We start from the raw sequence: 27925 nt of genomic DNA on the forward strand, positions 1-27925 counted from the left end.
TGCTAAATAACATACTTAAAATAATTCTCCCCTTATTGCAACTGCCAGGAACCTTGCAGCAAAAATTACAATTGCTTACTAATATATGCAATTGTGCATATACAATAAATATAACTTTCCCTGGTAGGTGGTAAGTAGATGATTGGACTGGGTGATCTTAGAGGTCTTTTCCAACTGCAGTGATTTTACGATTCTATAATTGCATTATTCATGATTCCAAGCAATGTCACAAAGAAAGACACTGGACTCTCCAAACTCAGCTCAAGTATTCTGGTGTAAATCGAGTGCAGCGTGTCATCCTTGCAGCTTTCTATTCTGATGTTCTGAGTAATACACTTTGGACAAGCATCCATAAAAATAAAATACCATCCTACCAATGCCGATCCGGAGCTCTCCATCTATTTAATGCATTTATTCCCAAAATAACTCCAGCTTTTAGCACTTTCTAATTTAACAGATAAACTCAGGCAAAGACATAAATACTTGGCATCTGTCACTGAATTCAATCAGCTCCCTGAATCAGAGCAAAAGAACCCTGCTCTGCCTCAACCATAATATGGTTTGGGTGCCTCTTGTTAATCAATCCTTAGCACCCAGAAGCACTACTAAAAGCACACCTGGGAGCATTTTACTATATATAAAACCTCTGTTCCAGCAGCAAATTTGATCTGCTTGCAGAATCTAATCACAAGAAGGTAATTCTCCTTCCTGATGAGCAGCTTTAGAGTGCCCATGCCCAGGAAGTTTTTGATCCATAACTTTTGATTGCTTATGCCTGGGAATTTAAGCTGAAATGCCAGAATATGGGGTGAGGGGTCAGAAAAAACTCAGTTTGCTACCAACATTGGGTCTCAGTTGAACCTGGCAGAGCCAGGAACGTCCTCTGGCTCATTTGTTTTCAGCGCTATTTAAGGATGCTTTTCGGAGGGCTGCAAGAGGCAGTGAGTCAGCAGAGCTGAATGTGATTGCCTCCGCTCAGCAGGATGCTGGGGATGCTGTGAACTACAGATGTGGAGAACAACACCTGCTGGCTGCCTCTGTGGGCTGGAGATGCAAGGGAAGTCCAAGTCCCAGCATCTCTCAGGGAGGCAAAAGTGGATGACATGGACTCTGTAGGAACTGATGGATATAAGAGAAGACGAGCACAGTCTTCCTGCCACTTAGTTGTGCAAAATAAATGAATCATTTTACTTTCCTAGACATCAATCTACCTTAGGACACAGGAAAAAGAGGATGGTCTGAATCTCATCGGGCTAAGGTTTTACAACAGCCGTAATCCCTCCCACCTCCTCCCATGGCCATAACAAGGTTTTATTACTCCATAAAGGTTGAGGAAGCAGACTTCTGTGGGAAATGGTCATTCATGTCCATGTACTAAGGCTGCAGAAGAGCATTTTTAACCCTTTCCCAGGACTCAGCTCTCTTCACTGCCTACAGGTATGCTGATACAAGCGATGTAGAGATCCAAGGAGGGGCCAGAACTGAGCATTTGCATCCCCAGCAGGGCAGGGAGGGGGGAGAAGAGGGTGTGACATCCCTTCCACCTGCACCTCCATCTTCACAATGCTCTGTATGTGAGCCAGCAGAGCTGGCATGAGGATGTTCTCACCACACCCTGAGAAACACTGCTGGGCTCTGACTTACTGCTCCCCTCCTCCCAGTTCCTACGTGGCCTTATCTAAACTGTGTCATAAATCTTCTGGGTTTTATCTGAACTCTCCTCCTGCTAGTGACATGCTGTACTTGTGAATAATGTTGCCTCCATCTGAATTACAAGGGGCACAGCAATAAAGCTCCATCAGAAGCCAGGGAAGCAGTGGGAGAATAGCTAAAAGCTACACGGCACTGTTTCCCTATTTGTAATCTTCTGTCATAGTCCGAGTTGGAAGATTAGATAACGAGACTATTTATAGTGGCATTTCTGGGTGTGTATCGCAAAATCTTTACTGTAAGACCATGGCAAGAATAAAATTTTAATTTTGCCTGCCACTTCCCTGTGACACAGCTCGGTTTGCAGCATTTTTTCTTTCTTCCACAGTGGGGTTATTAATAATGGATGTAACATTAACATTTCCAAATTGGGAGTTTACCCTCAGTCACCATTCCCACACATCATTCAGTAGTTTCTCCTCCTGGGCTTCACGCTGGGCTGACAACAAGGCCACCAAACACAGAGCATGGACAACAGCACAGCACAGCTCACCTCATTCACTGCAACACGTCCCACCTGCAGGACCTCTCTGCTTGAAATCGCAAACAGATTTTTACTCTTTCTGCTAAGTCCACCAATGCAGTCAATCCAAGCTGAGAACAATTGCCCAAAGCAATGCACTGAGCAGCAAATTGCCCATACAGGCCATAAATCATGCAGCATAGGTAACAACTTTCTGCCAAAATGAATGCAGGACATAGAATCATACAGGTTGGAAAAGACCCCTAAGATGATCTAGTCCAACCACCCACCTACCAATATTGCCCACTAAACCATGGCCTTAAGTCTCAAGTGGATGAGTAAAACACTGGGGTCTGTAATTATTACTTAGCATCACAACTCTAAAACTTTAGAAATAAAAGATACACATAGATTTGAGTTCTTTTAGTCTTTAATTTTATATCTGTTAAGGGATAATTGTTTGAAGGGTCTGGAACACAAATCTTACAAGGAGCAGCTAAGGGAACTGGGATTGTTTAGTCTGCAGGAGGCTCAGGGGAGATCTTACCACTCTGAACTGCCCGAAAAGAGGTCACAGTGAGGTGAGGGTCGGCCTCTTCTCCTGGGTAGCAGCAAGAGGGAATGGCTTCAAATTGCACCAGGTGAGATTTGGGTTCAATAGTTGGAAAAGTTTCTTCTCAGAAAGAGTGGTGAGGCATTGGCACAGGCTGCCCAGGAAGGTGGTGGGGTCACCTTCTCTGGAGGTGTTCGAGAACCATGAAGATGTGGCACTGAGGGATGCAGTTAGTGGCAATGGTGGGGATGGGTTGATGATTGAACTGGACAATCTTAGAGGTCTTTTCCAATCTTAATGATTTTATGATTCTATAAAACACAGATTCAGTTTGTGACTTTCACAGTTATTTGCATCCCATCCACTAAGGGGAGTCAATATTTCTGTAGGAAACCATCTCTTTCCCTCCTACCCAGTAAATACTTGCCAAGTACAAAAGATAACCATCTCTCATGGACAAAGTGATCCTGTGAGATATAAATACAGATATATTTAAAAATGCAATTGCACTAGTTGCTCAAACAACAGAAATTTAGAATACTAGTACAATAAATACTCAGTTGCACAGATACCACTCAAGAAAGAGATTTGAACCTCTGATAAAAGGTTGTAATCTGAAAAGCAAATAAACTCTGGATCTACTTTTACACAGCTTATCTGCCAAAACTGTCCAGCAGCAAGTTAAGAGTCCAGTACTGTCTTTACATTAGATGGTGTTGATGAGCAGCAGAGCACAAAACATAGTCACATCTCCATCCAAGTAGCAGTTAAAGGGAAATCAAGCAGAGCTTATGCCTAACAGAGGATAAAAGATGATCAGTAGGGTATTTAAATCATATGTTGACATATGGGAAGTCAACGTGAATTAGAATGAATCAAGCATAGCATGATCACGTTTCTTCTGACGGGGTCAGGATGTGATCTTCAGCTTTCAAGTAAAATGAAGCCAGAGGCTGTTCACAAGGACGTTCATGCTCTCATTCAGCTCCCCAGATAAGAAGACACTACCTCAAAAGTGCTTCTGATCAATTTCTCTGGGATAAAGGATCCCGCATTTCCACCTCTGCTTAGCATCACACTGAGCCAAGCTTCTTACTTCATGCCTCAGTAGGACCAGGCCTCCTCTCAAAGCATAACCCAAGATGCTTATGCAAGCCCATTAGAAAATTCTATCCTGAAAAGCTTTATTTGCCTTTTAGCAAGTTCTCTGCACAAATACAGTATTTTCAATGACTGTAAATATGTTTTTCAGATAAGAATTCTCCTCATTTGTCATAAAATTTAATGCATGTAAGCACTGAGACCTCTCACATAGAGAAACACAGTTTATCAAATCCAATTCTATTACCTCTAAAAAAAAAAAAAAAAAAAAAAAAAAGCCTTTTCAGGATAGGTGCGACTGTTACCATGAAGAAAAGCACCATCTTTCCCTCCACTTTAGGAAAAAGACCTATAGCTTCTTCTGAATTCTCTGTTAGAAAAGAAAGAAAATACTCCAAACCTGCCAAATCTGACCCATTTGCTGCTCTCACCCAACAGATTTTCAAAGCATTCTGTTTGAAAGCAAATACCACCTTTCCAATTACCCAAAATGATTTTTTTTTTTTTTTAAAGATGCACCAAGCGTACAAACATTTCCACTGGGCCAATGGAACTTTTCGTCAACTTCCTCTTCAATTCAATTGTTCACACGACCTTTCATCAACTTTCTCCCTCTTCCATCATTCACACAATTGCTTCCCAGCATACTCTCTTGGTCTGGCTAGCAAAATATGCAGCAGTGGTTTCCCAAGTCAAATATAAAGCTTTATAAATTATGCGTGACAGGTTGTCTCCAATCCCCCTTCCTGAGACAACCAACAGGGAGCACAAACAAAGCAAAGCCATTCCAGGCAAATGGACAGAGAATGCTTGCAGCCACCCCATGTCCAGCCTGCAGACCTGTCCCATCAGCAATAGTTGGCCCTGGACAGTTACAGAACTCCCCACCCATTGCTCTGCCAAAAGGACTGTAATGCAAGTGGAAAATTGCAAGCGAGTTGCCAGCCTTCTCTAGACTCGATGCTAGACAGCGTGTGTGTTCTGGCCATACCAGTCAAGTGATGAGTTCAACAGGCAGCAGGAAATCCCTGCCTATGCCCATGCACATGTGTGTAAGCCCACACATGCAGGAACAGCTGGAAGCATCAGTGTTAGCAGCACGAAACTCAAATACTGAATAAGAAGGAACAAAGAGAGAAGGGAGACAGACATGCCAGAACTTTAGAATTTATTTTGTCCAAGATCTTTATGTTAGTTTTCCAAAAAATGTTTACACAATGTGTGAAGCACTGGGTTTTTTAAACCAACAACAAAAAAAAATGCTCTATAGTTTATCTGAGAAGCTGACTGAGAACTATTAGCATTTACTTTCCAGATGTTTGCATAAAATAGCTTTGAGGTTTGAGCCAGTGAGCTGAGAATCCTTTCTTATGCTTCAGCAGAGATAAACCAAAGCTGTCTAACAGTGTTGTAGGCACATAATGCAACCATGGCATCCTCTACTCTGTAATTTTAGAACACAATCCTATTTTAATCCTGTCACTGGAAGGCCAGATAACTAATATTATACAAACATGAACTAGAATCTTATATACAGCTTGCTTTTACCAGCTGGAGATGCCCAAGAGTGATAGGAGATAAAATTGAGCCAGGGCAAGTTTTCAACTACAGAGATGCATCAACCTGGACCTTCAAACATGATTCACATGCCTACCTTCATCTCCAGCTACACAGCCAGCAGTACCCTATGATGCTAGGTTAGGAGGCAGATCAGGTTTGCGTATACATGTTGCAGTCACAGCAGAAGCTTTAACCATTGCTAGGCTGTAAGTATAAAATTCAGCTCCTGTCTTCAAAACTACTATGGGATTTGTCAATTTGCAGCACAGCACTAAGCACCTGCACAGTGCTATGATTAAAGTCAGAAAAGACTTCAGGATTTGTCACCGACTGTGAGCATGGTGCCATCAATCAGGTTAATCTCAGATCAGCCATAGACGGAGACTGCAGGATGGAGGTGCTACCAAAACACGGGTATTGTAGACCCCACCCCTCAGGACAATTCAGAACTGCATTCCTCAGCTGTTCTAAAATTTCAAGGCAGCCTAAGCCAGAGAACACATGGATCTTCACCTTGAAACAAGTAGCCGCATCAAAGTCACATACTGTAAACACAACAACATGTGTCGTTGTCGTGTACTTGCCATGGGCAACAATTTCAGTGATGCAGAAGTAGCCGGTTCCTGCAATTATCCTAGCAGCAGTAGGTAAGAACAGCTGCCAAATCCAAAATCTTCCAAGCCTCTGTATTAGAAACCTCCCCCAGATTCAGAGTTCTCCACAAAATCTGGCATTTCAGTAGTCTCGGAAACTAAACAAAGCGGGGGCTACTTAGACCCCTTGTCCCTTGGGGTGTCAAAGCAAGCTAAGAGAAACTACTTTCTCTTATTCAAAAAAGACAACCCATGCAAAAGCACCTTTATTGTTAAAAACTCCAGGAAGCAGGAGGCAGTCTCATCCATGAGAGACACGGTGGGAGTTCGCACGCAAACCTCATGGCAATCCCTGCTGTCTCCCACATACAGCCTGCATGATCTGTTCTGTGCAAGACTCTGAGGCTGCCATGGTGATGAACCATTCTGCAAGCATCTAGGCAGGGATGCTCACAGCAAAGAGGATGTATCCAGCTAGAAACTGGCCAACATCAGGAGCAAGCTGAATGCCTTCAGCCATCACTGCAATCTCTGAACATCCCAGCTCCCTCTCTCACAAGGGTGGAGAATTTTTGAATTCTCAGCTCAGCATTGCTACTGTCAGCTGAAGTCAGTACTAAGTATTAAGTACTAAGTGACAGTACTAAGACTACTGTCAGTAGTCTTAGGAAAGCCCGTAAGAGCAAGATGAATGTGCGGTCTTTGTACCTAGCAAACTTCAGAGAATTCCTCTTTCATGACCTCCTCCAATCTCCTGTAAAATTAGACCCATTTTTGCACTTATAACATCTACTATTAATGAGCTCTGAGAGCTACTAGCCACTGTAGATAGCTGCAGCCTCTTTCTGTTCAAAGGGACCTGAAATCTACCAACTCCATCGGATGTCCTCCTGGTTCTTGTACTGGAAGATACAGTGAAAAATGGAGTTCTGTCCCTTTTCTATGTGTCAGTTGTGACTTTTTTTTTTTTTTTTTTAGGTCTCTGTCATTTACCACCCCTCTGCATCAGAGGTTAGAGTTCAAGCTTATTCAATCATTCCTTACATTAAATTATTCCAGACCTTTGATTATCCACCCTTGTTGCCCCCCTGCCCTCCTGAAGAACCAGAACTAGACTCAGATTTATATTATAATTTACTCATGGCCTCTATTTCTGTTTGGCTTCCCTTATAATTTCTAATATTACATTTGCTTTCTCTAACTGCTACTGAGACTTGAACTAATATTTTCAGCTCAATAGCCTGTTCCTAGGTCTACCCTTAGGAAGTGTTGTGCTTTGTTAACAACATGATTTCCTGGGAAATTTCTGACAAGCTACACCATTACCTGCTTCACCAACAGGCTCCTATACCTCATGAAAAGGAGAATTGAAAATAAAAGCAACATCAATAAATTGCTGTGTTTGGAACACTGGGCAACGTTAGGCAGTTTAAATGCAACAAATCAAAGTTCAGCAACACAGGGAAAGAACAGAGTGCTTAAGAAAAGGTCATATAAACCTGAGAACCAGAACCAGGCTAACCCTTCCACCTACAAACCAGGCACGCCAGTGGTCAGAGGGAAATGAACAACCCAAGGCAGAACGAAAGCAGAAGGGCAGGAAGCTGGAGGCAACCTTCAAAGCCTGGAACAGCAAGCCTTCTGACTTCCCAAGGCTGGAAAAAAAATGAAATGATAGTTTGAGGAAGAATCAATTACAATAGCAATGGGAGTTGAGGTGAACCAATGGCATCACTATCAACATTCTCTCAGTGCTATGCTTGCACACTGACCTCCAGTCCCCACATTCATCAGCTGCTCACATCCTTTTACTTGGTCTTATCTTGCAAATGCAAGAAACAGAGCTGGCATTGCAATATTCTTTCCTGTCAACAATATGTAATTATTGCAGTGCATACAACAGGCAGATCGCTATCTTCTGCATTTATTTCAGAGACTCATAAAATACCAGCAAAAGGAAAAAAATGTCAGACTTATGTATCAATGAGACATATAACATTCAGAACAGCAAGAGCAAAAACATAGACAAAAACTACATAGGCCTGTAAGGTATATCTTATCATAACTAGCATCCCCACTGGCCAGGACTGTCCCACCAAGGTAGCAGCCTGCTTCACAGGGTACCCCAGAGACACAGACCCCAGAGCATCCTGCAGAGACCAGCCAGGCACATGAGTTAGATTTATCTGAGCAGCATGTACAGAGCAGTCTTCCAGCAAGGACCACAGAAACACCAAGCCCAGCATGACTCAGATCTCCACGGGAGACTCCAGATGCCACTGCCATGCAAATAATAGAGAATAACCCATGAGTAATCAGCCAGTGCTGAGAAGAGTGTCTCTGACTACCTCGGGCTGTCTCAACTGTAGTGCATGCATTCTTTACCATAAATATCACAGGTGCATTAACCCATGAGAAAGAAAAATGATGGGAAGAAATCCCGCAGGCTGTCACTCACCATGGAGCGCAGCCTTCTGAGGCAAGAGGAGGATCAGGAAAGAGCAGCAAACCTGCCTGGCAGGCTGAAGAGAGGAGACAGTAATGCCTCTTAGCTTCTACAATGTAATACTGATCTGTGGTCCACAGAACTGGCTAAGCCTTACAACTGAGGACATGAAGGACAAGTGAGGATATAAAGCCACTTCCCCACAGAGCCAAGGAGGTGGAATTGAGGTCCCACACCTCACCTCTAACCCAACAACCAGCAAAAATCATTCCTAGCATCCTGGAACAGCAGCACCACAGCCCAGAGAGGGTATGCAGTCCACACTGCGTTCCACACCAAACAGCTGCACACACCTTGTTTGGTGGCAGTCACAAACAATGCTTCAGGGAGGGTGGAGAGCAAATATTTGCTGGAGTTATCAGTCTACATCAAAAGGAGATCATTATCAGACAATCACCATTTCTTGTTCATTAAAAGGGAAACAATGGGTCACCTTCTATCACCCCAAGCTACATCTGCATTATGGGAAGTGAAGAATTCACAGGAATGCTGACAGTAACGTCACTTTAGTCTCATCATTATACCATCAAATGAGGACCTCCTTCCAGCCACTGGCTGTTAACTTTAAGGTTAACACCTAATCAGGGCTGTGGCATCTGAACAGCTGAAGTCCTGGATGTCTCTTGTTTCAACTGACTTCAGTTTTCACTGTCTCCACACTGGCCTCGCATCCCTGTAGCCACCCAAGGCCACCTGGGGTCCCGACCTGGTGGGTGGCACCCAGCCCATGGCAGGGGGCTTGGAATTGGGTGGGTTTAAGGTCCCTTCCAACCCAACCACTCTGTGATTCTCTGATTAAATCCTGCAGGCACAACGGTGAAAACAGCACTGAGGGTAACAGCACTTTGGGAGAGGTCCTAAAATCCTTGCAACTAGCAATTTCTTTTGAACAGCAACTCAAAGCCCCTCCATATACATCTGGGCAGATCCCATTTTAAGCACTACCCAGCTCTGAAAGCAGCTCTAAAACAATCAGCTTGGAGCTCCAGATTTTATTTCTGTGTTACACCTTTAGTACCACCAAAAGCATCACGTGGCCTTCAGAAGACCTGCTCAATTAAAGAGAAACATTTTTAAGCAGGACAAGCAGGAAAGAAAACAAAAACTTTCAGTGTATGTAGGAAGCAGATCTATTCAACATGGTGATCTTCTTACACAGCAGAGATGAGCTTGTAAGGCAGAAGCTGACTTCACAGCCCCCAGATCACCATAGTGCAGCTTTTTCAGCAAGAAAAAGCCTATCAGCCCTGGCACTGAGTGGGAGAGTGCTCTGTGACCGCATTACAAAGCTCTGTGCCCCTTGCAGAGCCAGGCATCCAGGCAGAACCAGGGACCTTCAATTAAAATGCACATTACCAAACGTTAAATGGCAGATTTGTAACACCACTGTGTGACATTGTACTTTCGCTGCTCTGCCTCCAGACCATTTTACAGGAACCTGTCAGATCCAATCAGACTTGTTTATTCTGCATTTAAATGTAGAACCTGAGGCATTTTGGTTTTAAAAAAAGACAGAAAAGGCACATATTGTCCCTGGCAGTTGCTTGATTTTTTTTACAACAAAGGCATCTTACTCTTTATTCAAAACTAAAATGATTTTACTGTTCTGCTACATTACAGATAGGGAACATTCCTACTTGCTGCCTTGGCACATGTAGGAATTTAATTAAAATGGAAATTAAAGGAAGAACAAGACAAACAAAAGTGCCATTAGTTACCCCCCCCCCCCCCCCCCCACAGACCCCTAGTCAGGTGATCCATACAGAGCATCTCAGAAAGCTCACGTAAGCCACTGATAATGGATTAAGTGGCAGTGCTCCTTCTGGCTCCAGTTTATAAATTCTTATCTGCTTAAGGTTGCTCCAGAAAGACTTCCAGCTGACAGCACGATTCATAGAGATAAATCCTCCCTGGCACTTTACAATTGCACACCAGCTACTACAGCATCGCATGTACCTCCCGGTTTGCATTGACAGGGGATGAAGGTTCACCATGTAGAGTTCAGTACCCTCTCCTTGCAGGTTTAATTCTAAGTACAGCTACTGTCTGTGGCAGAACAGTAAGCATTCCTCACATCTCCTCGCACAGCCATTAAGAAAGCTGTGGTATAATCACCCTCAGCACATTCAACTTCTCTATACCATCCAAGCACAGAGGAAGGGAGCAGAGAGGTGGAAGGAAAGGATAACCAGAGAATCCCTCTGTATGGCAACCAGTTGCCCAGCTCATCATTAACCCATTCCACTCCCCTCAACCATACCAAAGAAGCATACAAAAGCTCAGTACAAATGAGGGAGAACATCCCTATTTCCCATACTGGTGGGTGAAAATCCCACAACATCATGGAAGATGCAACAAGTATTGACCATCTGTAACAGCTGTAGGAACAGCACCTGCCTTACTCTTTGCTTACATCCTCTTCCCATCATCCTGTGCCTCTCTGTATTAATGTGCTTAACAAAAGGTCACATCAACCACATGCAGCGTGCAGTGCTGCCCAAGAAATTCTCTTCCAGAAGGACAGGTTATTTTCTGTTAGAGCAAAAAGGGGCAAAAAAGGGCAGGGACAGAAGACCTCGGCAGTCTTCTCCCACTTGCTCGCCTTACAGAAGTCAGCTCCATCTGATTGTGTCCTGATGGCGCTCCAGGATTTCGGCAAAGGGACAACCACAGAAGCTGGGCAGGATGCCCCATACATCCCCTGCCCTCCTGCAAACGGGACTGACAGCCCACACCACACAGCTAGATCTCTGAAGCACTCAGAAAAGATACAAAGGCAAAGGAATCGTTCGCAAGGAGACACCTGGGGACACTTCGGTGCTCCGTCACCTCCAACACGCTGTCCCCGTGCCTTCCTGGGGCGCGGCCGCAAACGAAGGGCATCCGCATGTAGAGTGCCAGGCATAGGGCATCCCACCCCGCAGTAGCGCTCTGGGTGCTCATCCCAAACTGGGGTCCCCTCACGGCGCAGGGTTGCCGTCTTGCCCGGGTGCCCATCCCACCTCGGGGCGCAACGGGGTGCCGTACCTTTGAGGTGGTGGTGACGGGCACGGTGCAGCCGGCCCTGCCCGCCGCGGGGCAGCGCGGGGATTCTGGAGAAGCGGCTGCCCATGGCCGCATCCGAACCGAGCCGAGCCGGGCGGCACCGCGCGGGGTCTCTCCCGTGGAGCTGCGGTGGTACCGGGGAAGGGGCGGCGCTCCGGCCGCGCTCACGGCCCCGCTGCCGTCCCCATAGCCCCGCGCTGCCGCTGCCCTCCGCGGAGCCGCGCCGGCTCCGCTCGGCTCCGCGGCGGCTCGGTACGGCGGGGCGGGGCGGCGGCACCGAGGCCCCCCCGCCGCTCCCCGTCGCTATGGAGACAGCTGTTCCGCTCCGGGAGGGAGAGGGTGCGCAGCCCAGATGTGCCACGGCTGGTGCCACAGGTGGGGACACGTGTGGAAGCGGAGCTCGGCCCCCGGACTGGGACGGGGTGGGATGGTCCCGGGACCGGCGATGAAACACCCATGTTGGACGTGCGTCTGCATATTTCGTTCGCTTCACTTCAAAGAGCATTGTAGGTTCTGGAGATGCTTTTGCAAGCTTCGCCTGGGCTGTCAGTGGATGCTGAAGGCAAAGAACTGCTTCAGCTCAGCACTGTCAGAGAAAACACCTCATTCCTCCTCCAGTTGAAAGACATTTCTACTGGTCAGTTGCTTTCCTAAAGGTGATTTTTGTCTGTCCACCTCCATTCTGCTTCCTCAGAGGGAATCTCAGGAAATCTCCTCCACAGACTACACGTGAATATTTTCACAATAAAACCGTTACTGTCATGAAGCTTCCGCCCAAAAGACCGAAAAGCACTATTCTTTGAAACTGCTCAAATACAAAACTTCTGAAAGCCTTTCTGAGGTTGACTGGTAAGAGATAAGAAACACTGAAGATGCGTGACACAAATTAATGTGCTGACATCAGGATGAGGACTCTTCTTCCATGCAACTGGACAGGCTAGGTGGAACCACGAGGCCCTGCTCTGCAATATAGGTGAGCGCGTGCCACAGTGTTGCACCCTTCCTCCTCCTCCCTGGAAGGCTGATCACACCAGTCTGGCATTGCTACCATCACATTGAGCTGGAGCTCCTTCTCAAACACTGTTCAATGATAGGTGTTATAGGAATGTTGGGTCCTGCTCTGGCCCCACTGTGAACCCACTAGCAGGAAACTCACGTGCAGAAGTGGGACAGCCACACCATTTGTTCATATTCATATCCCCTTTGAACACTATTTTCAGCTACAAATACACGGCTGGAATTTCCATTAGGTGAGCAGCTCCCTGTCGCTTTGCCATACAACACCTTCTATCCTGCTGAATCTAACTGTTGGCAGTCAGCAGTCTCACCTCCCTCTCTGTAATCTCTCTGTGCCTGTCTTTGGATTTCTTGAGAGGACTTACACTTTTCTGGAGGTTTTTTTTTTTTTTCCTCCAGTTTTGGTAGGCATTGGGTACATCCATGTAATCACACAGGGAGCATCCCTGTGCAGTCATCCATTAAACCACAGGCACTCACGCATGCATCATGCACACTGCTCACTATGGGAACTCACTGTGGGGATGGACTTACTCCATAAGGGCCAAGCAAGGAGGAATACAAGACAGCACCAAGGTTCTGCTGTGGTCTGATCTTGGTTCACTTTGTCAAAGAGCCTCTGAATTAGTGCATGCTCTGGTTGGATAAGGAACAAGGAGAGGCTGCTTCTGTCCCTGCCAACTTGTGTCAGCTCTCCCTGCAGAAAATATTGAGCAGGGTGAGAAATAAAGTCTGCTGCAGGGGCCCTTAATAGACAAAAGAAGGTCATACTGATTCTGGGTTTTTGCTTTTTTCTTGTGCTTCAGCAACAGAGAACCTTTAATCAGCTTGCCAAAGCTGTGGGACTTCCATGCCAGTAAGTGAGAACATGGTTTCTTAGTATGAGTGGTATCAATGGAATTGAGTACAGACATGCAATCTCTGGGCACCAATCTCATCAAGGAACACAGATCTGGTGGAGACGATGCAGGCTGGACCAGGCTCTGAGCATCCTGATCTAGCCACAGCTGTCCCTGCTCATGGCAAGAGGAGTTGGACTAGATAGCCTTTAAAGGTTCTTTCCAACTCAAATGATTCTACGCTGTATGATAGAGCAGGGTGAGTTTGCACTGCATTATCATTCCCTTCCTGTATTTGTGCAGAGGCACCTGACCATTCAATTTGCAATCTGTGCTGAGAGGTCAATCAAGATAATGCAACCTACTCACAAATTTTATCTGAAACAAGCATCAGCTCCACAAAAGGTGCTAACATGTTAATTATCACTATAAATGAATGTGAGGAGAAAAATGCTGCACAGTCTCATCTGCTCATGGAACATCTACTGCTTTAAGTCAAGAGAACATCCATGAACTCTCAAAAATTAACCCACAGTCAAGTACAAGGATGAGTGTCAGCTGTTCAGCTCTGGCATATGTCGGAGAGACTGGAGGAGGAGAAGCAGCGAGACAGCGTGAGGGGAGCATCTACTGTCATGTGAGAGAAGATCTTGCTAGAGAAGGACGACCAGACCAAGCTTTGCTGCACTGGGCACTGCCAACTTCAAACATACATTCATCTAGTTCTTTGCCTCATATATTGAAGAACCTGAAGAAGACGGATGTTGTTTAATTGGCCCAAATTATAAGCAGCCTAGCATCAGAATTTCTACAGGCATGGATAGGTGTGCTTTTTTTTCTTCCACACAACATACACATCTGCATGCTGCAGGGAGAAAAAGATGACTTAGGAGATACTGTGCTATTTGGGATAATATCTAGTTTGTTTGGCTGCTTTTTTAATTGCCTGAATTAAAGGCAGCTGGGAACAAGCCTTCTTGATGGCCCAGAACTCATCACTCCTTTCTTCTCTTCACCCAAAATGGCACTATCAGTAGTCAGGTTTCATATTTATGTAAACTATTCCTCTTTTGACAGTGGTTGGCTTCACTTGGAAAGATTGTCCCTGTGCTGAAGGCAGGACTCTGCTTACTGCCAGATCAGATGATGCGTCACCCCAAAACAAAACACAGTGCAACAGCTGTGTTGGATAAGTTTGTCCCCATCATTGCCACCTCTGAAACTGAAGCAGTGCCAGGTAAAAGGATGAGATGGGGCACACACAAATTCAGCACTATGAATCAAGATGGAACAGAGTGACAAGAGGCTGCTCTCTGTCACAGGTGACCAGCTTCTTGTCCATAGTTTTGTGTCCCAAAAGGACAACAGATTTCACAGCATCATCCAGCACCATTTTGGAAGATGTATCTAGAAATACTAGCTTAAAGTGCAGAGACTGATGATGCAAAACCTCACTAACACTTACACAACACTCAGACAGCAGTCAAAGGAAGTCATAACAGGTGATCTTTAAAGCTAAACCATGTATCAACTCTTTCATAAGAAATACAGGTATATGTTTTCTGTGAGTGGGAAGAAAGGAAGTTTCCATCCTTAGGACACACTGGCTCTGTAGTGTGTAGAATGAAACAGCTCTGACCATTCACACACCTCCCCAAATGGGTTTTTATGGACTTAGATCAAGTTAGTTGTAGACACACCTGTATTTCACCATCATTTAATTTCTCCTGTTCTTTCACCTGTATGAAAAGCTCCATAACAAATCCAATAACAGCTCTACATGAGAGAGCAAGGAAAATAGCAAAAGTAAGAGAATCACTTCCTTTGCTTCATTCGGGATATTCAATTTTAATGAACCATGCATGTCTGCCTACGGGACAGAAATCATAGTAAAGGTCTGATTCCTGCACTGACAAGCAGAACTTAGAGATCCTTCACATTTCTATCAGCTATTTTACAAAGCATGGGCTATGTTTCCCATGAACTATGTTCAAAATTAATAGTATGGAGACAGCTATCAACAGGGTAGAATAAATAGGGTTGTTAGACTTGCTGGTCACATTTTTGAGCTCTGGCATGCAAATCTCACCCAGAGCACCCTTCAACACTTAGGTGGGGATGGCTTAAGTCGCTTTTAACTCAAGCTTCTTGTGCTCCCCACACTAGGGCTGAGCCCCATGTGCACATCAGAGCAAGTCAAAGATTGCCTCCTCCCACTGAGGAAAAACTCCAAGCAGTAGAGAACAACCACATTTGTACCATATCTCAGCAGTCAGATCTCACCACTCACATGAAAGCCCTGTGCTGAGCAGGAGTTATTTCTAGAGGAATCAGCTCCTCCCTCTTTAAAGGATCCTTTGATCTACAAGAGGAATTTAACTGGATTTTAGGACAGCTAGTAATCAGCTCTTTGGTTTTCTCTTCAGAGTATCACTGCCTGCCAGGCAGACCAGCCCCCTACTCACAGAAGTATGACAACTCAGACTTCCCCCAGCACACTGAGGTGCATCTACCAGCTCCATAGATTTACCAGCATTGCTGTGGTCTTCATACTTGACTTCTGAGTAATTTCTTTCCCAAAACAATTCCTTTGTCAATAGACTTTCTCTTCAGTCGTTTCAACATCACAGTCAAGATGGTGGAAGTTGCACACAGAACATTGTGAAAGATTGAAATCTGAGGGATATTTCCCTTCCAAAGGAGATCCCACAATCTTTGCAGACCTAAATGGTTTTCTGTTAAAGCAAGAACAAATCAGGAGCAGACAGATACTAGCGCAAATCTCATATCCCATTCCTATTTCTGCATCCAAATATTTGCTTTTAATTAGGTTTACTTCCCAAATTAACAGTGGAGGTGCTCAAATTTCTAATTGGGTCATTGCTAACCAACGTTGCATCCTGTCAAGAAATCAGCCTCCTGGGGAAAACAGTGGAAAAACAAACCTTTAGAAACATGGCCAGTTAGAGAAGGGTAAGTATGTTAAGGGCTACTAGACTGTGTGTCTAAATGTGCTTGACATCCCCAACAGCTGTGCTTTAGATTGTCAAAGGAAGAACTCTGGCATGCTACCCAATAGTTAACTGTTGAAGTATTTGTTGCTTTGCCTACAGGTAAAGTTATTTTATGGTTTTATTTCCCAACTGCATTTAAGGACTGGTGATGTTGTAACACCTTTTTGGTCCAGATCCCTCCCCCACAGCACATTCCTCACTTGATGGGCTGCTGACAGCTCCTGGCCCCAGACACAGACCCATGCTTTTATTGACTGCTCAGTTCCCTCCTGGCCTCCATTGGTATTCCTATCTAATTGCACTGAATTTGACTGGACCTGGAAATAACAACAGTCACCTTCTCATCCCAGTCTACAGAGGCCGTAACAGCAATGACCATGGATGTGCAGCTTGCTGCTAGCATCTGAAGTCACAGTTTTTCTTTACTCTTTGACTCAAATGGTGGGAACCAGCCAGAACTTCAGAAATGTCAAGATTAGTATTGCATAGTCCTGCTGATTCTCAAAGACAGCCTGTAATGTGTTTACAATGGGAAGCACTTCTCACCAGGGAAATACCAGGGACTGCTGAATTCAGCAAAACAGGTGCAACTATTCTTTTTTATTTTATTTCACCAGAGTACAATCCTGCCCCAGCAGTGAAGACAAACCCCACAGGCAAATGTCAGCCTTAATTCTGGCTTGACAACCAGCGTGCATTTCAAAACAAATCTCAAAATGCACAACCAAACCAGGAAAGAACAGAAGAGAAGCACAAGTCCCCAGCAGGGATTATTTGAATAATGTTGCTGGCAGATCTGTTCTCCAAATTTCCAGTCTGCACAAAAGATTACAATATGAAATCAGATGCCATCACTGGGCTCTGATGAATGTGAACATAGGGACTAAACACTGCCTTCCCATAGGAATAAATACTCCAGTTCTAGCCACACCACTCTCATTGTTCACTCTGTCACTACAGTCCTGCAGGCAGCATTATTCACTACATCAACAGATAGATATTTTCAGCTCTCATCTACAGATGAACACACTCCTGACATTATCATCTATTCTCAAAGTCTCTAACATGAGTTTTACGTACTGGATTCAAAAGGCAAATTTGCTTATCTGCCTAAGAATTAATGCAGATATTCTCACTGTCTGCAAGATGTTTGAAAAGCAAAATCTCCTTTAAAGTTGCAAGTCTACCCCACTATTAGACTTTTTTTTTTTTTTCCACAGTGTTTAAATGGCTGTGTATTAAAGCTTGCTGCTCCTTTTCAGTCTGAGTTTGCTGATACGCGAGTTCCATGCCAGTGGAGCTCATTAGATGTTCTTATATTTGATGCAGCAGCCAAAATAGATGCTTACAAGTTATGATTCCATCATTCAACCTTCTTTTCCACGAATTGAAAAGGTCAAAGTCCTAGCTACAGCATCGCTAGCAGTTACAGCCAACTGCCAAGACAGGCATTTTCACAGAAACATAAAGGTTGGAAAAACCACAAAGATCATCGAATACAACCATCAGCCCATTTCTGCAAGTGCTCTAGACAATGTCACTGAGTGCCATACCTACATGTCTTGAAAAATCTCCAGAGATGACTACCCCACCACCTCCCTGGGCAGCTTGTTCCAGAGTCTCAGAGTTATTACCTTCACCTTCTCCATTTTTACAATGCTCCCTTTGAGGTGGGACCTAACCTCATTTTGGGAAGGAATTTAAAAGCAAGAGATGGGTTGAAATGCTTCTTTCTGCTTCCAGAGTTCACTTTAAATTAACAAAACAGTGATGATACCAGACCCAGAGATTGAGAATTTGATAATCTGAAATAACCCAAAATACAACCCTTGCCTTGCACTTATATGGCTAATGGTTCTGCTCCACTGCTCAGGTCAGAAAGCTGTGATTTGGAGCCAGCAAATATCAGAGCAAAGTCGGCTCCTGGCAACCAGCAGCAGCAAAGCAAATCTGTGGTTATTTCATAGCCACTGTTTGCTAGCTTGTTCCCTCCCAGAAAATCAGCTTAAATCACGCAGAGATTTACTCATAAGGAACAAGGGTAGCTCTCAGCAAAAAAAGCAGGAGATCAGACAGAAAGGAGAGGCTGGTGAAAATGGGGTAAATACCAGGAAGGGTAGGGGGAACTGAGCAGATTGAAGATGCTGCTCTTTGACTGGGAAATGAGCTGCAAGAAAGCTTCTTGACCACAGGCTGCTGAGGGATCCTAGCTAAAACCTCAGGTATTTTCCATAATTCCTCTATATCATGTTATTTTGCAGAGAGGGGCTGCCATCAGCTAAAGAAAAAGGTAAATTTCATGAGCTCTAAAGAAGTATCTCAAAGGGACAAGCACCCACTACAGTGCAACAGAAGAGACTGGAGTGTTTACCAGCAGAGGGTCTTGATTAAAGCATGAAGGAGCAGAGGGTGGTAATTATGATGCCACAGGATCCTATCATCCCACACACTGTGATGCCAGCTATTTGCTTCAAAAACACAGAAGTGGTTGGAGAGAGGATGTTGCAAAAAGGAAAGTGAAGAGATGATTATCCTCTGCAAGACAGAAGGCACAGCAGGTAATCATTGCCTGCAGGACCACAAGGATTTGGCTCGACACAGAGGATATGGAAAATTACATGCCCTATGAGACCATTTCTCTGCTGAGTCCGCAACAGTTAGAATTCAGTAGAGTTATGGTTATCAGTCCTTGATTTTGTCTTCCTAAGGTATTTTGTGCTCCGAGGATCAGAGGACAGAGTTGCTTTGTGAAGAACCAACTGGAAACGGCATGGTTTTGTCCTTATCAGTCTACAAGGACTAGCTGGGGTTGGGATGGCTGTTTGGTTTTTCATCCAAATCACTGCATGATAAGTTCATTGATTTCTTGGGATTGCTTCTTTGAAAAATGTGTGAATTCTCTCACAGTTACATTCCTAGGTGCAGTCAGCAGAGACATACCAGCCGCCAGCACTGCAGCCCAAACTCACAGCAACCTGCAGCCACCTCTTCCTCCAGCAGCTATTAGATCTTGTGCTCTGAAATTCACAAGCTCAGAGGCAGTCTCCAAAATCAGAGCATGATTGAGACAAGTAAGAGTTGAACAGTGAAAGAAAGTTGTGCTATAAGTCCAAGTATCCTGATCTTCCTAGGATATCTTATTTTCTCATTTATCATGACCAAGCATAGATGAAATCTGCCACAAGGATCATTTGCAACTCAGTCATCACAGAGTAAATCAGCTGTTGGTGAAAGGAAAGACCTGAGAAGTCAAGGCAGGCTGCTATTTTCCTTGGAAGAAGGCAGAATTGCCACAGTCAGATAACAGCACTCACATTCTGCACATTCTGAAGACATTCAGCCCTCTATAAATCACATTAATGCACACAGAAGACTATTAATGATGTGAGAAGGCAGCTGTTGTACACAGGGATGGGCAAGAGCTGGGTGACAAGGCAACTTCACAAAACAGGACTCTAATGTTGCCTGCAGATGAATTGCAGCTACTGTGAAGCAGCAGATTTACATGCTCAGTGGATGTTTAAAGCCCCAGCTCTAATGCACCACACCCCGCAGCAGTGACAGGGCGCTTCTTCATAACTCTGTGCCTGCCACAAGAACACAGTCAGCTTTTCTGAAGGCCACAATTAAAGATATTTCCCCATGGTGTGGGCAGGAGAGGAGGGGAAGTGAAAATTCCTCATAATTTGTTTTTAGAAACTCCTTCCCTTCTCAAGGTATAAATTAGAAGTACAGTATCACTCCTTACAAGTGATCTGTCACGTTAATCAGGTAGTCTCTAGTGAACTCATACATCATCATTTGTGCACCCCAGAGGCCCTGAAGTTAAGTCTGATCACAGCTAGAACAGGTGAATCCGTGTTACAACATATCTGTCACCACAGGAGAGCTTTAGGAAATCTGTGCTATGGTTCACACCTTGTAAATTCAAGAGGCTCATCCAGTAACTTGAATGGTTACTGCCTGAGTTGCTGGTGGCAACAGAAAATACTTCCTTCCATAACATCTCTTCTTGACTGAAGTAGAATCATAAAGGTTGAAGAAGACCTTTAAAATGACCTATCTACTCACTGCCAATACTGCCCACTAAGTCACATCCTTAAGTAACACCTCTACATTTCTTGAAAACCCCCACGGACAGTGACTCCTGGGCAGCCTGTGCCAGTGCCCAACCACTCTTTTGGATAAGCTGTCTTTCCTTTTATTCAACTCAAACCTGATCCAGCACAGCTTGTCTAGTAGTACTGAAACACAACCAGGTTAAATCAAATAAGATTGGAGCAGCCAGGTGAAGGATGACAGCAAAGCAGCCCAAACACTAGATGTGAGTAGCCAAAGTTCACACATCAAGAGCTCTCAAACTCACCAAGAGTTTCCCTAGAAGATGGAAAAAACTACAGTAACAGATCCAGCTTTTAGCCTTGACTTACCTACAGGTCTTTAGTAAGTGAACAACTATGCAGATACAACTGGTGGTGTAGGAACCATGACTCCAGTACTGAAGGCCTAGAATGAGGCAGTGACACCAGAGTAGGACTGTGCCAGCACCAAGGGCTGCCCAGCCCAGGGTCACCACACTGAGTTGGGCTTCCTCACCCAAGCCATATTCCCCTCTGAACACCTCAGCAGTTTCTATGACATCTCTGCACACTGAAGACAAACTGCTGCATCAATAAAAGTTTGCAGGCTGAAAACCACTGATAACAAACTGTAGACTCCCCAGGGCCAGAGCCTGGAGTCTGAGAAAAATAACAAGACAAGCTAGTCAAATGTCAGCATCCTTAAATCTGCTATGAAGGTCTGCACCTCCCTTGAAAGATGTGCAAGTGTTAGCAGATCAGAAAAGTCTGAAAAATCACTAAGCCAGGATATTAAGCAATCAATCTGATTCCCTAACTCTCCACTGTATTCCCTATTTCACTCTCAAGATGAGAAGAGACTCCATCTTAACTGATCTTGCTGCAACATCAGCTCAAAGCCAAGCAGATAAATGACCTCAAAAAAAAAGCTCTTTGAGTCAGAAACAGTGCAAATTAGGTCAAGGTTGGGATAATGCAGAGATCAGGAAAGAAGGCTTTCACATAAGCCAAGAAGTTAAGCTTTAATGGCCAGGAGAGCAATACACAATAAGTTCCTAAGAAGAACAACACAAAACAAAGCCATCTGTTTTCTCACTGGCAGTTTGCTGCATGTTGATACTTCAATGAGTTTACAAGGCAGAACATAGGAGCACTCAATCACCACAGAACAGTATTAGTGGAAACAAGCTACACCTCACAACACTGCCATTATTTTTGCTGGCATCTCATTAATTACTTAGTGGTTGTTACTCATTATTTGCTTCACCTGGGGAAAGTGCTCAGCTCAGCAAAAGCACTCATATGGTCCCCACCACATGGAGCAGAAACACAGAAAGGAGCAGGGTCACAATTTGGGCTCCTTTATCAAAGTTATAAATGACTGCAAATAACTCATAATGAGGTAAATTAGGATCTCCCTCATCATAGGAGATGGTGGCCATGGTCTGGTTCCAGCAGACCAGGAACTGGATGAAATATCTACTCTTGGGTGCCAACTCTATCCTGGAACAACACAGGGACTACAAAGCAGCCACCAAGCTGACCACACCATCCCACAGAATTTGTCCTACTTTGAACAATCAACACAAATTTCATCAGTGAAATCATCCTTTTCCTCAAAGCAAGAAGGTCGTGCCACACCAAAAGGGCTCTCACCTATGGAGCAGGGGCTTCTTGTGCCCATAACAACACTCTCTCCATCATCTTACATAAAGAGGCCATGAAACCATAAATGCTATTTTACACCCACAAAAATACAGGGACAGGTGTCCCTAACCCTTTGCCAGTGCTCTGATGCTGTGGTGTTGGGCTGTAATGCTATAATGCGATGGAAAGTACAGAAATAATAGCAGGGTGGCAAAGTTCTAAGACACAGCAAACAAAGACAAGCCCAAACACTGCAGCTGCAAACGTAGAAACAAAAGAAAAAAAATTGCTTACCTTAGGAAGGCCTCAGTAGACAAGGATCTCCAGCAAAATACCCTCCCTTACACTGTCAGCCCTTAAATGAGGTCTGGGAAGGGATCCTGGCTCCACCCCTTACAGTTGCTCAGGAGCATTGCTTGCACCTGTTGCTTGCACCTGTGCTCCCCTGGGTTGGCCCTGCCCTCCCCCCAGCTGTTCAATCACTTCGTGATTCAGCATGTTTTGCTACCTGGGCCAAAACCAGATGTCTGTCCCACATGGTGTGTAAGAGTGTGCTGAGCAGTTCTGAACGTGATCAGTAAAAGAGCAGCTGTCTAGCTCAGAAGATAGCGCCCATGTCAAACAAGAGAAAGCTAAATAATCACATTTTTGGTTTTGAGAGGTATTTTTAACATTTGCCCATGTTTAGCAATTCACTTATCTCCAGGGTTCTTTCTCTCTCATTCTAGAAAACTCCTTTCGCAACAAACAAAGGAATATCATCTTTCTCCTGTGATTCAATGACTCACCATTTCAGCTTGGAGTTACTGGCAAGACCCCAGATCACAGCATTGCACAATAATTGCCACAAGACATTCTTTATGGACTTCTAACACCCAGGCCAGGTGACTGTTCTGAAGAAGTAAGACTCTCTTGCATCTTCCAGCATCCAGAGGACAGAGGATGCTTGCTACTCTTTTCATATTTTTATTTTTATTTTTATTTAGCTGTAAGGAAATATTCAGCCTTTTCTATATTTTTGCTCAGGAGTGCTGGAAAAGCAAAATGATTTCTCTCAAGTAATCATTCTACAACACATGTAAGATTTTCCCTACCCCAGTCAGCACATAAACACAGAGCCATTAAATGAGAATCCCAACAAGCATTAAAGCCTTTTGGAGGCAGTGTCACTGGCAGGCAGAGCTGCACGACACACAACAACACCAGCAGAGGCTTTAGAAGCAAACACAACTATTTTCTCACTACGACACCCTCTCTTATACCAGGTGGTATCTTTCGTCATTCACCTGCTTCAACACCAGCATCATTTATAGGAAATGTGAGCTGCCCCAGTGCAAAGGTCTCAGATACTGATGTGAGTATGCCAAAAATGTCTTTGCAGTACAAAGCTTTTGCCACAAGGTGCCGTTCCAGATTGGGAAAGCCATCAGTTCTCGCAGCCGCTGGACTGCAGGGTTGGTCCTTTCAGGCAATTTTCATTTAGGGAAATCTGTTTGAGCGGTAATGGGGTGGGCTCAGAGCCAAGCGTGCTCTTCCTGCCTCCTCCCTGTACTCCCAGGGCTGGGGGACTGCTTCACCAAAAAGAAACAGTGGCAGCTGTGGCGAAGACCAGCAAATTGGACTCGCTTCCTTTCCCCTGATCGCATACAGAAACTACCAACTGCCATACTAGAAGATAGCACGGGGTGAAAGAAGGAGCTTTGAAAGCTGTGCATCCTCTTCCGTTCTCTTCATCCCCAAGGGAGCAGAGAGGGGAAGGAAGGGAAACAGTTTCCTTGGAGAAGAATTGGCTAAAAGAGCAGAATGGACCGCTTCCGGATGATCTTCCAGTACTTCCAGTCCAACTCAGAGTCTGTAATGAACGGAATCTGTGGGCTGTTAGCCCTGGCTAGTGTAAAGATTTATACCTGCCTTGACTTCAGCTGCCCCTGCCTGCCCCGCTACAACATGGCATATGGCTTGGGGATCATGTTTGTGCCCCCCATCGCCCTCTTCCTCTGCGGCCTCATCCTCAACAGACAATCTCTGGTGATGATGGAGGAGTGGAGGCGGCCACAGGGACACAGGAGGAAGAACCTGGCTGTCATCAGGTGGGGTGTGCACCAGGAGCAGAGCCCTCCCTTCCACTTCTCCTCTATTCTGTCTTCTCTCTGTATCTCTCTTCCTCCTGGTAAGTCAACTTCTTCTAAATTCATTTCCACACTTCGCCCCACGAGTGTGGAGTCTGGGACATGGTCAGTGCATGCATGGGTTTTTTCCACCAGGGCATAAATGTGCAAGATGATATGCTTGTATGTGCAAAAAGAGTACCATTACCATTGTGGTCATTCTTTATCAAAGCATTGTGATTTCCTTCCCTTCAGCTCAGTTATTGCAGACCAGTAAAATGGCAAGGAGAACCAGTTTCACCCTTTTACAGACAAACCATTGTCCAGAACAGAGGTCACACGCAGCACAGTGAGAACGACTTTGAAGAAATGGGATTTCTCAGAGAGAAGCTGAGCTCCTGTCTCTTTTTTGCTTCAGGTACATGTGCTGCTCCATCACGCAGCGAGCCATGGTTGCCCCAGCTGTTTGGATCGTGGTTACCCTCCTGGATGGCAAATGCCTGATCTGTGCCTTCAGCAGCTCTGTAGACCCCAAGAAGTTTGTGGGCTTTGCCAATGCCACCCTGGCACAGGCACAGGAGATGCTCACCAGGGTGCCCTGCAAGGAGGATGAGCTGATGAGGAACAGCACATCCCGCAGGGCAGTGTCCAGGTACCTGCACTGCTGGTCCCAGGTGAGTGGTTGCCAGCTCAGCCCCATGGCAGGGATGTGCTCAGGGCACCCACTCTTCATTCAGAACAGCTTTGCTGTGGTCTGGCTGGGAGTAGGGCTGCTCTTTGCTGTCTTACACCCCAAAACACCACTGCCCTCAGTGACAATCTCCAAAGTCACATCAGAAGAGAAAAAGAAGGAAGGAAAGTTTTTGGTTTTGTTTTTTTTATTAACATAATTTTGCTTCTAAAAGAACCAGCGCATTCTAAACCCATTTAATAAAAAGCAGGTTGTGAAGAATATCAGAGCCTGCTAACACCCTGCCTGCTTAGAACCAAAGTTTTCTAACTTGGCAGGTAGGAGCTTTAAGGACAGTGAAAGCTGAGACAGGTGAAAGCAGTTTGTTCAGGAACAATGTGAGAGCAGGACACCTGGCTTCAGAGCATGTATAGATAGCAGGTGGCTCTCAGTGGAGATAAGTGGGTGCCAGCAGAAGAGCATCAAATCCCCTTTATCTGAGGCTCCCACGCTTAAAACAAATGCTCCAGACTTCTTGCAAAGAGTTATTCTACTGCAGTTCTGTTGCACAGATAAATGTCATGTATTCACTGGAAAGAGGTGACTGCCTCCCCAGCACTCTCAGCCTAAATGCAGTTTCAGGAGCTGGGTTTAAGGGACAGATAAAGACAGGAGTCCCAATGCACAATTACATGAAGTCCTTTCTCAGCAGTACAAGCAAACAGCTTGTGTCTGTCCTTATGCTTATGTTGATCCTGTTCCTCTGCTTATTTCTTATCACCCAGGCCCTCGGCTGGAGCATTTTGTTGATCCTCATCATAGCTGTTTTCCTTGCCCGCTGGCTCACACCTTGCTTCAACCAGGCTGCCCTCCTCCAGACACGTCACTGGAGTAACTACATCGACATCGAGCAGAAGATTTTTGAGGAAACCTGCTGTGAGCACAGCCGGCTCTTTGCTCACCAATGCATCCTTCACTTCTTCGAAAGCATGCGGAAAGAAATCAGACAGCACAGCTTTGACTTGCCTGGACAGAATGAGAGAGAGGAAGATCTTCTCCAGGGCATCACAGACCACAATCAGGTGAACAAACTTCTGAAAATGTGGTACTATGAGAAACCTCCCTTGGATGTAAGCCAGGCGATCCACAGACATCCTCTGGAGCAAGAGAGATCTCCACCCTGGGCAGATAGCTGCAGTGCCAGGTCTAAATTCACCCAGCACACCCATATGTGAAGAGGAGGTTGTCCCAAAGTCAATCCAGGTGTGTCTAGCAGATGGATGGCCAAAGTGCTCACCTCTTCTTCCAGAACCCCAGGTCCAAAGGCTGGGCTCTGGGGCACCCAGCAGAACGTCCTAGCAGAATTAGTAAGACTCAGCTCCCAAAATCCCAGAGTTCCAGAATCACCAGAGTCAGCATTCGCGACAATACTCATCCAAGGGCTCTGAATTGTGCTTTTGTTATCTTGAAGAGTTTGTAGCTGTGACAAAGCCCTTCTGGCTGGGCTGGTTGGTGTTCAGAAGGCTTTGCATGCACCAGCATCATGCCATGGACAGGACACACCTGGTTTTTACACACTTCTTGTAGATTTTAGCACAAACCAATCTACCCAAAGGATCATCCTTACATCTCTGGGCATAACCATCCTTAGTTTCAGCACCATTTGAATGTAAGCTCTGAGCCTCTAATGCCAATTACTTTCTCATCCACTCTTTCTAGCCTCTGTTTTAGATGTTTATCATGATATGGGTTTGACTGATATTTCTGTCCAGCAGTGCTGCTTGGTTGCATTAAAATTCTTACTGTAAACCCCATGCTGCATTGTTCTCCCTTCCCTCATCTCTGTTCCCCATCTTTTCATGCCACTATGAACTTTTCTGACTTTGATTTAAAAAAATCAGCTCTGCCAGATATTGAAATGGCACAGAAATACCCCAGGCACACCCCAAGCCGTGTGTGCAGTGCCCGCTGGGATCAGCACAGAGCTCTTCCCATGCTCTTTAGCTCCAGAGTGTGATTGCTATGCTTTCCTTCAAAATAAACATTGCACTTTGAATTTCAGCTCTGGTTTACTATCACCAGGCATGACACCACAAATCTCACCCTGAACTTTGCTGCAGACTCACCACTCCACACAAGTCAAATCAGCGATTTTCCTAGCCTCACTCAGTCCCGAGGTCTGCAGCTCTCCTTTGCATGCTACTTTGCATGCTACTTTCCATACTTTCAGGCTTTAAGCCATCTCAGAGTGGCCACAAAACACAAAATGCAAAGAAGGAGGTGTGGGGTAGTTTTATTAGCTGTGCTGGGAGGAAACAGGAGGATCAGTCTGGTCACAGAGTAGCTCTGGTTGATTGGGGGGTCCTTGTCAGAAAAGTTGTATGTGCTCAGGCACTCACTCTTTTTGTGACCTCTTGGCCTTTGACCTTCACCCTCTGACTTTTGACCCAATGATTTTTTTAGCTTTTGATCGGGACTCAAGACAAGATCCACCCTTTAATCCATACCTTTTACATCATGTTCAGGTGCCACAGTTTCTACACATCCTAATTACCATCATGTATCTTGCTTTTTGATACACACATAACATTCCTGTAGTCAATGGACCATCAGCATACAATGCTGATAATGCTCATTTAGTTTGTAACTCTGGATTCAATCTGTCATAACAGTCCTTCAGTTCAGGTAGAATGACCTTTAAGCTACTGATCTTTGACCTAGTGACCATTTAGCCTAATACACATTGACTTTTGGCCTGGTTACCTTTGACCCATTGACCTTTGAACTACTGACCTAATATCTATTGACATATTGACCTATTGATCAGTCACCAGCTGACACAACAATCTCTAAGTGACTTAACCCAGCTACATTCAAGGGGAGACTACCCCAACATTTATCACAGCAGGAGGATCACCTAATTTGACCAGTTGGTTGTGCTGTTTTAGGCACCTGACTGTTGAGTGTTGGATATGGATTTTTTATCTTTAGCTGAAACCAGTCTGAGGGAGACATATTCT

At 45.0% G+C, this 27925-nt stretch overlaps 3 protein-coding genes and 1 long non-coding RNA gene across 4 annotated transcripts in view; 2 read left to right on the forward strand and 2 right to left on the reverse strand.

Moving 5' to 3' along the window:
- The window catches only part of NEURL1 (neuralized E3 ubiquitin protein ligase 1), a 136447-nt gene extending 124687 nt beyond the window's left edge, over positions 1-11760 (reverse strand). Inside the window, exon 1 of the mRNA XM_052677864.1 lies at positions 11514-11760. Within this exon, the coding sequence (XP_052533824.1) occupies positions 11514-11598 (85 nt within the window). The 5' untranslated portion in view covers positions 11599-11760. The remainder of the gene's footprint in view (positions 1-11513) is intronic.
- Positions 1-27925, forward strand: part of ATP5MK (ATP synthase membrane subunit k) — a 426737-nt gene that overhangs the window by 357217 nt on the left and 41595 nt on the right. The gene's annotated exons all lie outside the window — the stretch shown is intronic.
- LOC128078051 (uncharacterized) lies at positions 13307-15933 on the reverse strand. The gene is made up of 2 exons (XR_008205277.1): positions 15678-15933; positions 13307-14135 (listed from the first exon to the last, which is right to left on the reverse strand). It is a non-coding gene; the product is annotated as an uncharacterized LOC128078051 (long non-coding RNA).
- On the forward strand, positions 23401-27900 carry CALHM3 (calcium homeostasis modulator 3). Its single transcript, XM_052677875.1, has 3 exons — positions 23401-24217; positions 24654-24909; positions 25691-27900. The coding sequence occupies exons 1-3, from the start codon at positions 23931-23933 to the stop codon at positions 26138-26140; spliced, it is 993 nt and encodes a 330-aa protein (XP_052533835.1). The 5' UTR covers positions 23401-23930; the 3' UTR covers positions 26141-27900.

Source organism: Tympanuchus pallidicinctus, unplaced genomic scaffold (assembly GCF_026119805.1).
Source record: "Tympanuchus pallidicinctus isolate F22 unplaced genomic scaffold, pur_lepc_1.0 scaffold16, whole genome shotgun sequence".
In the NCBI taxonomy this organism is placed as follows: domain Eukaryota; kingdom Metazoa; phylum Chordata; class Aves; order Galliformes; family Phasianidae; genus Tympanuchus; species Tympanuchus pallidicinctus.

Coding starts and splice junctions, on each gene's coding strand:
- CALHM3 (XM_052677875.1), top strand. CDS start 23,931: ATGGACCGCTTCCGGATGATCTTCCAGTACTTCCAGTCCAACTCAGAG. Junction 24,218..24,653: donor AAGAACCTGGCTGTCATCAG/GTGGGGTGTGCA, acceptor TTTTTGCTTCAG/GTACATGTGCTGCTCCATCA. Junction 24,910..25,690: donor ACCTGCACTGCTGGTCCCAG/GTGAGTGGTTGC, acceptor CTTATCACCCAG/GCCCTCGGCTGGAGCATTTT.